General features: G+C 39.5%; 1 protein-coding gene and 1 pseudogene across 8 annotated transcripts in view; one reads left to right on the top strand and one right to left on the bottom strand.

Annotated features, from left to right (window-relative positions):
- LOC103102244 (zinc finger protein 420-like) overlaps positions 1–14,100 on the bottom strand; it is an 81,325-nt pseudogene that overhangs the window by 18,048 nt on the left and 49,177 nt on the right.
- The window catches only part of LOC100014895 (zinc finger protein 345-like), a 28,745-nt gene continuing 15,140 nt past the window's right edge, over positions 496–14,100 (top strand). The window contains exons 1-4 of one of the 8 annotated variants that reach the window (XM_056822798.1): positions 496–1,782; positions 9,585–9,756; positions 10,511–10,782; positions 13,722–13,796. In XM_056822798.1, the coding sequence (XP_056678776.1) occupies positions 13,761–13,796 (36 nt within the window). In that variant the 5' untranslated portion in view covers positions 496–1,782; positions 9,585–9,756; positions 10,511–10,782; positions 13,722–13,760. Of the gene's footprint in view, positions 13,797–14,100 lie in introns of all 8 variants that reach the window. The other 7 variants (XM_056822800.1, XM_056822801.1, XM_007488617.2 and 4 more) reach the window with 7 other exon arrangements.

Raw genomic sequence — 14,100 nt, 5'->3', positions numbered from 1 at the left:
GATGAGAACCAGTTTTGTTGGACTGTAGAATAGGAAACAAAGGGGGCAAGGTATGTTGGTGGCAAATTTTACAAGGTTTAAAACGATTATGGTAAATTGAGGAATGTGTACTTTATCCTAAACACAAAACAAAACCACTAAACATACCAGAGCAAGAAAATCGTTAATAACTGTATTAATTAGAATCTTGAACATTTGGACTCCAGAGGGGGAGGAGTTACAGCAAACTTAAATACCAACATCCTAACAGCTCGCTTACAAAAAGGGAATTGTGGGAGACATAGTCCAAGGGTTCAAGATTCTAATTAACACATAACTCATACTTGTAGAGCCAGTTATTGGGTACTTATTAAGCATTTTCTAAAGAATCAAAAATCACAGAACATGAGGGGCTTCAGTGGCTATAATAATCAATGTATTTACATAATTAAACATGCAACTTTTAAAGCTTGGTTAGCTCTGTTTATGACATCAAGGCCCAATTGGCCTTTAGTCACCTTCCAACCACAGCTTTTTGTTCTCCCTCCTCGATAAGAGCAAATCTAATCTCTTTCCACATTACTGCCCTTCCATTATAGTTTGAAGATAGCTTTAATGCCTCCCCTTTCCCCTATCTTAATTCTGCCCCTCTTCAGGCTAAATATACAGGTTTTATTGGCTTAAAACTGCCCTAAAGACTTTGAGGACATCCTGTTTATAACTTTCCTCTCAACCTGTAAAGATGAAACTATTTTACAGACTGACCTTCCACCCATTGCTTCTGGTTCTTCCAGAGACCTTCCAGGGCTCAGAGGTTGAGGGGTTTGTTCAGGGTCAAATAGTTCAGCCGAGGCTCTTTCCACATGCCCCTTTCCCTTGCCATTTGTGAGTTTCTAGGGGTTGAGAAAGCGAAGGCAGGAGGTATTTACAAAATGTTCGTGGAATTGCACCCCAACTTTTGCCAGATTCCCAGGGTCAGGGGAAAGGGAGCCAGAACCCTAGTCCCTGCCTGTTTAGAGGTGTGGGTATCTGGAGGCCAGGACCTGATGAGGGAAAGGGAGGGACTAGAGGGTGATAAATTGCAGCTATGCTTTGAGGAGCCGAGCCCGAGCCACCCCAACGACTCCAGGAGGCTTGAATGGGAAAGGGGTCCGCTCTGGTGTCTGTGAACCTTAAGTCGGATCCTTGGGCTGGAGTTTAGGAAGTCCCCCCGCGGAACGAGACCAACTCACCCTGAGCTCCTGGGAAGCCCCAACAAGCCACAGAAATGGGCTGGACGGGGCCACTCCTTCCGGCAACTGCCCGAGCCAGGCAGGATTCCGGAGCACCAAGGAAGGACCACTCTAGGACACTGGGAGGCCCTGCCACTTCTATGATTCTCTTTTCAATCTTCCGCTCCCTTCGCCGCCAGTGTTTTTACTACTAGCCGGGGTCTTCTCCAGACTAAACCATTCATTACCCAGAGTGGGGGTGAGCAGAAAGAGGCGTGAAGGATCGTACCATGTCTGGAGGGAAGCGCAGTGCACTCGCGACCCAGAGCTGGTCGATGTGTATCAGTCAGAGCTGGATGCTCTTATTCCCTTCTCATCAGGTCTAGATTTTCAGCTACATGACAGTTCAGGCAAACCTGTCACCAACCCGCAGAATTCTCGCTGCGCCTCGGAGTCATCCCGGGGACCCCGGACAGGATTGGATAAACCACCTCCCAAGGGGTGGAAGCTTGGGGGCAGTACTTCCGGTCTGCCGGGTGGTTTGGATCCCTTCGAAGGGTCGTCCCGGGGTCCACTATCCCTGGAGCCTGGGGTGAGTGCGGGCCCTGAGGGAGGGAAGATGGAAGAAAGAAGGAGGAGGACTTTGAAGGGACCCGAGATTGAGGGAAGGAAGCAGGCATGGGGCTGCTTGATCGAGAGAATGGAGCCCAGAACGGCCAGCCAGCAGACCTGTATTCGAATTCTGCTATAGACATTTAGAACCAGTGCCAGTGAGAGCAGATCACTGAGCCCCTCTGAGCCCCCTTCTCCATTTCGCCAAAATGGGGATGTAAGTGGACAGAACCCTGATCTTCTGGTTAGGAAAACCTGCGCTCCAATCTCGCCTGTAGAGTGTAAGCCCCTTGAGGGCAGGGGTGGCTTTTAGCCTTGTTCTTGTCTTCAGTCATTTAATATGTTTAAAGAAGTCTGGGTCTGAGTGTAATCCTAATATATCTATTCCAGGTTTTGGATTACTTTCTTCCCAAATTGTTGTCCATTTTCATCACACATAAAATTACATATCGAAACAAAAAAGAAGTGGGGAAAATACCTTTCATACAGGATTGGTGTGAAAGAAACATCGTAAGCCTTCAAAGATGATTCTACTATTTGAGTTAATAAGCCAAGTATCAGGAATATTATGATAAAAAATAAGCTATCCCTTCTCTTTAAAAAGTTTACATCCTAGAGCACAAAGCAGATAAGTAAATAAAAGGTCATTGTGTAGGTAGAGAGACTCATCAACTAGAGGGTCAGAAGGGCTTCCTATAGGAAGGAGCACTTGAAAGAAGCTGGTAATTCTAAGAAATGGAGCTGAGGAGAGAATACATTTCAGACAGATGAGTCAGTCAGTAAATATGAAGCACACTGTGCTGGGCACTGTAATAGATGCTGGAGATAAAAGACAAAAATGTTGGAAGTAAGGAAGGATAGGAAGATTTGGAAGGGAGGAGAGAATACATTTCATTCATAGGGAAAAGTTCACAGACTTGGAAATGGAAAGCCATGTATGAAGAATAGTAAGAAGGCCAGTTTGGGTAGATTTACATAGTGTGAGTTAAAGGGAGTTATGTGTAATAAGACTGGAGAGATATTTTGGAACCAGATTTTTCAAGACTTTAAATGCCAAAAAGTGGAATTTATTTTTAATACTCTAGATATTAAGAAGCCACAGAAGCTTATTGAGTGGGTGAGTAACATAGTCAGATCTATACTTAAGGAAAATCCCCCTGGGTAGCTATATGGAGAATAGATTGAACTGGGGAAAGACTTGAGGCAAGAAATGAAATGTTATCTATAAGAAGACAGCTAGTGAGCCAGCTTGCCTGAATATAGACTATATTAAGGGGAACCATGTGACATAATAACAAATTATGAAGGACTTTTCATGCTAGAGTGAGGTGTTTATGTTTTTATAGGCATGCCTAAAGCCACAAACACCTGTATTCGTCCTGTCACACAGGTAAGAGGAGAACCAGGAGAAAACAGTGTCCAAAAAACTGAGGGAGTATAAAAGAAGAGGGTAGTGAATTGAAGTGGTGCACATCATAAAGCTAGTCCAGACACCCAGAAGTTCAATTAATGGAACCAATATTTGTTTATTAATCTATTGATTAATAATATGTACCTAACTGGCCAGGGCAGCCTTCCTAGTGAAAGCCATGCTGAGGCAAAATTACACAGTTTTTTATAGGTTTACATACGTCAGAGAGGTAAAAAAGTAAAATGAGCTCATACAAAACTAATGTAGGATATATGGCTTTAAGTTTTTAAAAATGAAATATGGCCTGGGGCAGACTGACCAGGGAAATCAGGTCTTATTGGGCACAAGCCAGATGTACCATCCACTGGGGAAGATGGACATTCTTTGTAAATCTTCTCCTATACCTGATTTATCTCATCCTTGAGGAACCAGCCCCTGACCATCTGTTGTTACAGCCTGAGAAAGCACATTCCTTAAGCCTGCTTTTTATAAGGGAAAATATACTTTGTTGATTACTACCTTTACCAATTAATCAAGGACTTTGTTTTACTCTTATTTCAGAATATTAAAAAAACCAACAACCTGCAGATAGGTAAAAAAAAAAAGAGGAAGTCTGAGAAAAGGCCATCATCCAGATTTTGCAACTAAGAGGCCATTGATTACTGTCAAGGGTTGTGGAAGACTGGTAAACTAGTAAACTGTTGTTGGAACTATGAATTGATCCAACTTTTTTGGAAAGTAATTTGGAATTATGTTAAGAAAGTGACTAAAAACCATATCCTTGGATCTAGAGAACCAAGCTAGAGCTAAAACCCAAGCAGTGAAGTGATGTATATACCAAAATATTTACAGCAACACTTACTATGATAGAAAAACAAAACAAAACTAGATTCCTGTCAATTGGAGAGTGGTTAACAAATTGTGTTACCTAAGTGTAATGGAATATTACTGTGCTATTTAAAAAAATACAGAAAAGCATGGGAAGACATAAACTGATATGAAGAGAAGAAAAGACAGGAAAACAATATATGCAATGACTTCAACAATGTAAATGTGAAAAACAACAATAAAGTAGTTTAAACTGAATACTGTGAAATTAATAGAAAGACCAAGATTTCTTCCCCTTCTTTCTTTGCAGAGACATGGGACTATGGATATGAAACACTGCATGTAATGTTGGACTTGGCTGATATGTCAGTTTTGCTGAACATTTTTTCTTTTATTATTTGGAATAGCTCTCAAGTCAGGAGTGAGGATAGGGATATATAGAGAAACAAAGATCATATAAAAACATAAACATAAATACAATTTTTAAAAACAGATCATCAGTAATTTTGGAAAAAACTTATCTCTAGGAGATACTGAAAGCCAGATTGCAAGTGGTTGAGAAGCAAGTGAGAGGTGAGGAAATAAAGGTAAAGAGTCTATAATTCTTAGAATACACTAAAAGGAAGAAAAGAGAATAATAGTTTGAAGGGTTGAGAGCTTCAAAGGACTTAAAAATTTTTTTTTACTTATAGCCTTAAAAGAAAGTACTGCAGATTCCTTCTGTACCACCTTTCCTTATAACAAACTGTCACAACCATTATATCAAATGATCTTTTTTAAGAATGAGAAACAATAAAGAATTCAGAGAAATATGGGAACTTTTGTATGAAGTGATACAGAGCCAAACTAAGTAGAATCAAGAAAAAGAAATAGACTGCAACAATGTAAATTAAAAAAAAACATTAAAAGAAAGTAAAACAATATAAGTGAAAAAGGAATGAATGTGATGAAGAATGGGTAATGAAATACTTCTTTGCCTCATGGCAGAGAAACAGGAGACCACTAGGTTAGAATGTTGTACACATTTTCAGTTGTACTCACTTTATTGAATGTTTTTGCTTAATTGTTTTGCCTTATCTTAAGGGAGGGTTCAGTCTGGAGGGAGGACTGAAATGACTATGATGTAAAGATAAAAGACATCAATCAAAATATATTTTTAGCTTCTTTTAATGAATTGCTTTAAAAATAGTTAGGGAGACCTGTGCATATTCATATGTCCACAGCAAGAAAAGTGCCAGTAGTAAATAAGGAGAGTTTGAAGATTGAAAGGAGGAAGGTAATAGTTGAAAGAGACAACTACTGGAAACAGTGGGATCTGAGCACAATTGAAGAGTTTGCCTTTGGCGAGCAGAAGGGTAGCCAGCAAAGATGGAAAAAGTGGGAAATGATACTGAGGAATTTGAGGTATTGAATTAAGAGAAAAGATAGTCATGTTAGGATTTCTGTTTTCCTAGTAAAATTAGAAACAAGGACCTCTGCTGAGAAAGAGAAAGGAAGAAATGGTGTCGGTTATTAGAAAAGAGACCACAAGGTTTAGAATTGTAGCCTTGAGGAGTGTGATGACAGGGAAAAATAAAAGGATTACTGTTGCAGCTAGGAGGACCCACTTAGATTAGTTAACATAACTCCATAGTGTACCCATTCTGTAGGATTGTGTGATTTCCTCTACTGATATGGAAAATATCTGAGCAGGGAAAGCCAAGGTAACCCATGGTAAGGTTTTAGGAGCAGTAGGACAATGGGGCAAGAGATTCAACATTAGAATGCTATATAAATGTAAGTTGTAATTTTTTAGAGTCCAGGTAACTAAGATAAGTATACCTATTTCATAGATGAGGAAAAGTGCTTGAGAGAGATTAAAGGCCTTGTCCATAGTCACCCACCTAGGAAGTTTCTGAAACAGGATTTGAAAACAGACCTCTCCCAAGTCAAAATTCCACCATTCTTTCCACTACATCAAATTGTCTTATTATATAAAGTTCTTTGCAAATCTTAAAGCACTATTTAAGTAACAACTGTTTTGATTCTGCTCTTACATCATCCTGTATTACCTAATGTCTTTCAGTATGTCATTATATTTTTTATATTTTTAATTTCTTAAGGCATGATAATATTCCATTAACTTTGTGTGTCAGATTGAGCCGTTCCACCATCACTGACCATTTAGTGCCAGTTTTTTTGGTAATAAAAATAATGCTGTTAAATTTGTTCATACAAATAGATCTTCCTCCCCCCTCCTACCCTGTCATACACCTAAAAAGGGAATCTTTGATCTAATTAAGAAATTTAACTTAAAGTATGAAGAAGTCACCTTAATGGAATTATAGTATATTAGCCATTGACTGAAGACAGATGAGGGATATAGCAGTTGATGACTAAAGAATCAGCTACACTCCTAGTATCCTCTAAGGCAGCGACTCTCAACCTCTCAATTTGTAGCAATGAGAATACATAATGCATATCAGGTATTTACATTTCGAATCATAACTGTAGCAAAATTACATTTTTGAAGTAGCCACCAAAATAATTTTTTGGTTTGGGGTCACTGAAACATGAGGAATTGTATTGTGGGGTCTCGGCATTAGAAAGGCTGAGAACCACTGCTCTAAGGTAAATGAGACAATCAGCGATTAATTCTGTAAAAAAAGGGGTCAAGAAGAGAATCAGCAATGGGGAAAAAGTCAGTTCTTGAAAATGCCCTTGACCTTTTCCCTTTGATTCTCTTCCATTGGTACTTCACAAAACTTGAAGTAGGGATTACAATGAAAGTATATGATCAAAGGAGACATTAGGTCCAACAGAGATCAGGTCTAGACCTAGCTGTAAGGTTGAATTTAGTATCAAGGAACCAAGAATCCAGTGCCTGAAGTGGGGATCCTGCACAGAAGATGTCAGGCTTCAGCCTGGGCTCCTGTTCATGATAGGGTTGTGGGCTCCAATGTTTTTTTGTGAGCATGGCAGTACCCTGTGCCAGGATGTCAGCTGAGACTGGAGCCATTGGAGATTTGTCAAGTATCAGAGTTCAGGAGTAGGCTCAGGGAGGCCAGTGGAACAGCTCACCTTGTACATAATTTAAGGAGGTCCTGCCAGGGTTGTACATTGTCTAGGCTAAAGGTGTTCTTTTTGTTTGTGCCTCTCCATTGTGAATTCTGTGTATGTCCACTCTTCCCATTTAATCTATTGTGTGTTTGTAGGCATGTGTAACCTTCATTTATGAGGATTATATTTTGTTACCACTGTTATTTTGGCATTTCAATAAACACCTGTTTTGTGTATTAATTGTATCCTCTGAATGAGTAGAGTAAAGGTAAATAGGCGGGTGGGTAAAGGGGTATTGTGAATTATAATTTTAGAAGGTTGGATCCATAGAGTACATTGAATTTGCAGTAGTTCTCTAGGGGATCCAACCTACAAGTGCAAATCAGGATAGCCTGATGGAACACTTCATGTCCTTTAGGATATAGTTTTAATAATAGGATCACTGGGTCAAAGGGTATTTAGGTTTTTTTCTTAAACACTTATTATATAACTTCCTATTGCTTTCCAGTTGTACCAGTTCAAAACCATCAAAAATGTAGTATGATGCCTATTTCTAATTCAATGAGTATAAGGTAGTTATTTCACAGTTCTAATTTGGATTAATTTAATAAAGAGTTTGAATACTTTCTCATGTGGTTATTAACAATGTGTTTCTCCTTTTATTATCCTTTTTAAGTGACAATCACAAAGCTTGTGTCATAATGCTATAATAGCAATTTACTTAGGTGGTAATGAGGGCCTACACTGGGGAGCAGAAAGGAAAAAGTAGATTTGGGTATTACTACATAAACAGAATCAGTGGAATGAGGAAAAGGAAGATTCTTTTTTTTTTAACCCTTACCTTCCATCTTGGAATCAATATTGTATATTGGTTCCAAGGCAGAAGAGTGGAAAGGGCTAGGCAATGGGGGTTAAGTGACTTGCCCAGGGTCACACAGCTGGGAAGCATCTGAGGCCAGATTTGAACCTAGGACCTCCCATCTCCAGGCCTGGCTCTCAATCCACAGAGCTACCCAGCTGCCCCAGGAAAAGGAAGATTCTGAGATAATCCTAAAATGATGAGCATGGTAAGGATTTGATAGTCATCTTTGTGTAGATGACTCCCATATTTCTTTTTTTTCAGGCCTGATCTTGCTTCTGACCTCCCAATCCATATCTCCAACTACTTACATGGTATCTCTACCCAGATGTCAGTGGTCATATTAAACTTAACATGTCCCAATTAAAATGTTTTTCTTCTTAAAACTACTCCTGACATTACTATTTTGATCTTTGACATCACTTTGGACCTCATCTCCTTCTGGATATTCTCTCCTTAAAGATGAGAGATCCCTTAACGTGGATATTGCTTAAGAAACTCGTTTTCTCTGTATTTCTTTTTTTTTTTTTAAACCCTTACCTTCCATCTTGGAGTTGATACTGTGTATTGGCTCCAAGGCAGAAGAGTGTTAAGGGCTAGGCAATGGGGGTCAAGTGACTTGCCCCGGGTCACACAGCTGGGAAGTGTCTGAGGCCAGATTTTAACCTAGGACCTCCGGTCTCTAGGTCTGGCTCTCAATCCACTGAGCTATCCAGCTGCCCCCTCTCTATATTTCTTGATAATCTTGTACTTAAGCAAGATTGCCTAGAGAGAGAAAGTGGCCAGAAGAAGGAAATGGATAACAGTATAAAAAACTGCAGAGAAATGAAGGCTGTTGAGAACTGAAAAAGATTAGACTTAGCATGTAGGGAATGATTGACTCTTGAGAGAATAGTTTCAAGTAAGTGTGGAATACAGACTGCAGGTTGGCTGAGGAGCTTGGATAGTAAAGAAGTATTGGCATTGGGTATGATCAACTTATATACAGTCAACAGGAAAGTAATTGAAATGGTAGGTTAAAGGGATAGTAGGGTCAAGGTAAAGTTTTTCTTAAGGTAGAGGAGAAGCTTTTTAAAAATTCTCATAACCCAATATAATTTACTCTTTTTCCCATTAGCCTACCTACTCTAATTTAGCTGCCTGCTTTCCTATTCTCTTCCTCACTTCTTATTCCTTTCTGGATCTCTCCCTGGGTACAGAATTTGAGAATAAGATGCTAGGCTCTATTTCCAAGGGCCTGGCCAGAAGAGGATCTTCAGAATCATGGAGAACTAAATAGCAGTAACCTTACTACTGCTTACTGATGGTGAACCAAGTGCATTTGGAGACTAGAGTATTTTATCCTTAATTAGCTAATAACTTCTACTGAGGTCACACTCTGATACCTCAGTATAGCATGGAATAGAGCCTGGCTTTTCAGAGACTCTACTAATACAGCATAAACTGACAGGTTTCTGTTAGGCCAGAAAGGCTTCAGTTGGTGTCAGTTATCTCAGTTCTACTCTACTGAAATGAGAATCTCATCGTTAGTTGGCTGGCTATGAAGTAACAAATTTTTTTGGGTTGCAGCAACTTATGGAACCAGCTATTTGATGTTTTATGGGAAGGTTCCAAAGCATCAATTGTCTTTAAAATCCTCTTCTAGGTGCAGCTAGGCAGCTCAGTAGATAGAGAGCCAGGCATGGAGATAGGAGATCCTAGGCTCAAATCTAGCCTTGGACATTTCTTACCTATGTGACTGGTGAAGTCATTTAACCCCAATTGCCTAGCCCTTACTGCTCTTCTGCCTTGGAACTGATACTTAATATCTACAGAAGGTAAGTGTTTAAAAAACAAAACAAAACAAAAAAGCCTCTGTTGATTAGTAGCCACTGAAAGCCTCAATCAAAAATTCTTGATTTTAGAAAACAGTAACATGAAAGCAATATTTATTAAAATGTAACACCTCTAAGGAGAGAGTGCAGTTTCAGTAACAACCTTCAAGTTTGTAAATGGGACCTGGTTATTAAGTTACTAGCTGTACATTGTAATGGGGGGAGGGGAGGAAATGAACTTGAAATCAATTTTGAGATATGTTAAACTCCTATTTAAAAGAAGAGACCTTGAGTAAAATTCCAGTATTTCTGAATTTTCAATCTTTTCTGATGGCAAAAGTTGTTTGAATAAAATCTTGTGAAATCCATGTTTGTTTTAGTGTGAGAGTAAAAGTAGTTTGAAAGGAAATTGAAATATAAAGGTGTCTGGAGGAGGTTGCAATGGAAAGAACAAAACTTAGCATCAAGGGACCCAAGTTTGAGCAAATCACTTAACCTCTCAATATCTCAGTTTCCTCATTTGTAAAATGGGAACATTGGATTATATGACCCCTAAGTTTCCTTTTAACTCTAGAGCCATGATCCTGTGATTAAAGAATAGAGAAGATTTTTATTTGCTTTAGGGAAAGGAGCACCCACCCAAATGAATTGATGGGTCAACAAAATATTGAAATAGTTTATAACATATATTAGTAGTAGTAGTCTCTTGGTAACTGAGGATGACGATTGTCTTTGTGTGCTTTCATCTGTAATGTAGATGAGTGTGCACAAAGACACTTGTGCGTGAAGGAGATTTAAGTGGAAAAGTCGATGCACAGAGACAGTCCCACTCTCTCGGCGTTGGAAGCCTGAGTCCATTGGCACGAAAAATCTGGAGACTTCCTCAGCTGCATTGGATGGCTGTGTTGTCCTTTGTGCTCCAACACGCCTTAAGCACTCCACAGTGCTTTGCTGCATCGCCCTCTCAGCCCTTGAACCTTCTTATTGGTTTCTTCCGTCTGTTCCGCCGAAGCAGTCTTCACATGCTGGGTGAGCAAAGCCCTGGTTCACCAGGGGTCGACGATGACCCGATGGCTACCCTCACAAGGTTTAACCTGCCTGTCAAAGCTGTTGCCTTGGGTGTGGCCGCTGCCACATGCCAGCAGCTACTAGGAGCCACAAGTGAGAGCTGGGTGTCAGGTGGGGGTCAGAGGTTGGAGAGCTGCCCTAGGAGGGCACAACAAGCCCTCCATACCAGAGATACTACTCCTCCCTGAGCACCCCATACACCCATATTTACTGGTAAAGAATATGATCTTCTGGTTTTATCTTTTGCCTAGGATTCTTCTGATCTTTCTGGGCAACTAGCACACACCTCCATTCAATTCTTTATTTCTCTAGACTTCTACATGTTCCCTCATTTGGTTTTAAAGCCTGGTATTATGCCCAAGCTCCCAACTTCTTTGTACAGATTACAATATTTGCAGTTGTAGGGGACAGCCATGTTCTTGTAACTGGAATTAGTTGTTAGGAATTGGGGCACTTAACTATTTATCAAAGATATCTGTACCTTGTTCTGGACTTGGTTTTCCTGATAGGACAGTGGATAAAGGGCTGAACCTAGAGTCAGTATGACTCAAGTTCAAATCTGGCTTCTAGCTCTTAAAACTTTAATGTGACCTTGTACAAATTACTTAACAAATGTTATTTGTTTGCCCCAGTTTCCTCATTTATTAAATGAGGATAATAATAGCACCTACCTTCCAGTGGTGTGGGGGCAAAATGAGATGTTTCTTTGGTAGTAAAATAGATTATGGTGCTTTGCAGACCTTAGCTTTATATTGCTAAGTATTCTGGCTTTGATGTCATCCACATATACTGTGTGAAAAAAAGCTATCGGCTGAAAGCTCAATATGGATAGTATAATGTGACAACCAAAAATGCTAATTAGTAATACTTGATTGCATTAAGAGATCATGTCTAAAACATGGAAAGTGAAAGAAATTTGCTTGCTGTATTCTATCCTAATCAGGTTGTCCTGGAAGTGTTGTTTTCAGTTGTTTAGGAAGGATATTCAGCAATGTAAAGTGCATTCAGAGGATAGATAATAAGACACTTGAAATTCTGTTGTATGAAAATTGTTTGGAAGAACTAGGGATATTTAGCTTGGAGAAGAAAATAACATAACAGTTGTGTTCAAGTATTTAAAAGCTTCTTTGTCCAAGAGGACTTTACTGATAGCAATGAATAGAAGTTGCTGATATGCAGATTGCCACTTGAACTTCTACTTAGATCTATTCAGAAGAGGAATGAACTACTTCAGCAGGTAAGTGGGTTCTCCCTCACTAGAAGTCATACTGTGAAGACTGACCTGTTGAAGATGTCATTGTCGAGGACATTCTTTGGGGTATTTGAGTTGAAACAGATGACCCTTTTGGTACCTTTGAATTCTAAGGCGTTCTGATTCTGTGAAGTCTCTGTTGCTCCTCTTTGTGTGAAGTCCTATGGATTTTCTTAATCCTTCCAACTTTCTCCACCAAGGCCTTCTCCAGGGCCATGTTGGAGTGGTTTTAGGTAGGTCAAGCCAACAAAGTTTCTGAGGTACAACCTTGGTAAATATAGAGATGCTCATTGTAAGTAGAGCAGATGCCTAGTAATGAACTTTTTGGCCCTGGAAATTCACAAAACCATGGAAAATACAAAAGGTCCTCATTTCTGAGCAGTCTTTATCTACTTCTGCAGAGGTGCTATAAAGTGACAGGATGGTGTCTGCTTGCTGTTGGTAAGATAAATTTAAGATCCTTGTCCATTGATCAATGAGTAGACAAGTTATTGAAAAAACAACATCATGTCGATTTTTATTTTCTCAGCCTAAATGAAATGACATAAAGAAGTTGCAGCCAAATGGAACGATACCTTGTAGATTATGCCTTGTTTGCCCTAAACCACTGATGTTTGGACATCTTGAATAAAGGACACCTACAGCACCTTCATACTTGCTTACATTTCTCACTCCTGGATAAAAAGAAATTCAATAGATTCCATCCTGAAACAGAGAAACATTTGGCAGATCTTTTTATGTTGTTTAATGTTTTATTGATTTCTTTTTTTAAATTTTTCACCACTGTCATTTCCTAATATTCTTTCCCCTACTCAACATCAAATCCTCCTTGGTAACAAAGAAAAACAGCTGAACAATATCCACAGACAAAACAGCCATGCCAGTTAGTGTACACAGCATACAGCTCCCATAATCCTTCATATCTCTATTGTGAGAGGGGAATGTGTCATCTTTTGCTCTCCAAGATCAAATCTATGACAGTTCTCTGTTAGCAGATCCTTCCAGGCATTATCTCGGGTTTTTGAATACTTCAGTAATTCTGGTTGCAATCTATATCATTAGCAGGGGCATCCATGTCAATCGAGATTGCAAAACCATTGAATTATTTATGGTGTCTCAGTTGTTTTGATATCTTAAAGAGTTTGTACCTTTTTCACATTTGGTTATTTATCATTTGTGGGTTTTTTTTAAACTTCCTTTCCATATCCTTTTATCACTTGATTTCTTTGGGAACCCAAAGATGCATGATGTTCCGTTTCCATTAAAGTCATATGTTTCTAAATAACAATTAAGTTTCTGGAAATTTTGTTTAATAATTTTGGATTTGACCTAGTAACCATTGCTATTCTTTTCATCTTAATCTCTGCCTGATATTTGTGACATTTGGGAGGAGTATTAACACACCTTATCTGGCATGTAAACTGATCAGATGCACTGTCATGACCCTCCCAGTCTATCATTTGCACAATTGCTAAACTTAGTGCTTTGGTGGTGGTACAAGATAGGAAGAGGAATCTATCACAAGGTCATTGGATACTTCCAGGACAAAACTGGGGAAGCCAAAGAGGAGGGAGTGGGGAAGCCTTCTTGGGTAATCTGCTCTTACTCATGGCTCCTTCCTTTTTCTTTGGTTCTAACTGCTCCTCAGATTTCCATCCATCTCTCTGAGGGGCCCCTGAGATATCAGATGATGGCGGCTAAATCCCTGCCAATGGGGCAACAGGTGAGCTGTCTTTCCTAAGAGTCAGTCACTTGCTGTTATGGTCCTTCTGTGGCCTCAACTTCTTTAATTTGGAGCCATACTGCTTGCCTCAAGATGAAAGATCTTAATCCTTCTCCCAGGAATTTGGGAATGAAATATTGCATATAGTATATGTTCTCTCTCTTACTCACACATACACATGCTCTAGACTAGCATCTCCAATAACCTACAGGACATCTTCACTTGCATGTCCAATGGGCACCCCAAACATGTGTCTAAAATTGAACTCAACTTTCTCCACTTTAGCCTCCTGAGTAAGTGTTCC

Source organism: Monodelphis domestica, chromosome 3 (genome assembly GCF_027887165.1).
Source record: "Monodelphis domestica isolate mMonDom1 chromosome 3, mMonDom1.pri, whole genome shotgun sequence".
NCBI lineage: Eukaryota > Metazoa > Chordata > Mammalia > Didelphimorphia > Didelphidae > Monodelphis > Monodelphis domestica.
This window is presented reverse-complemented; position numbering and strand designations above follow the sequence as displayed.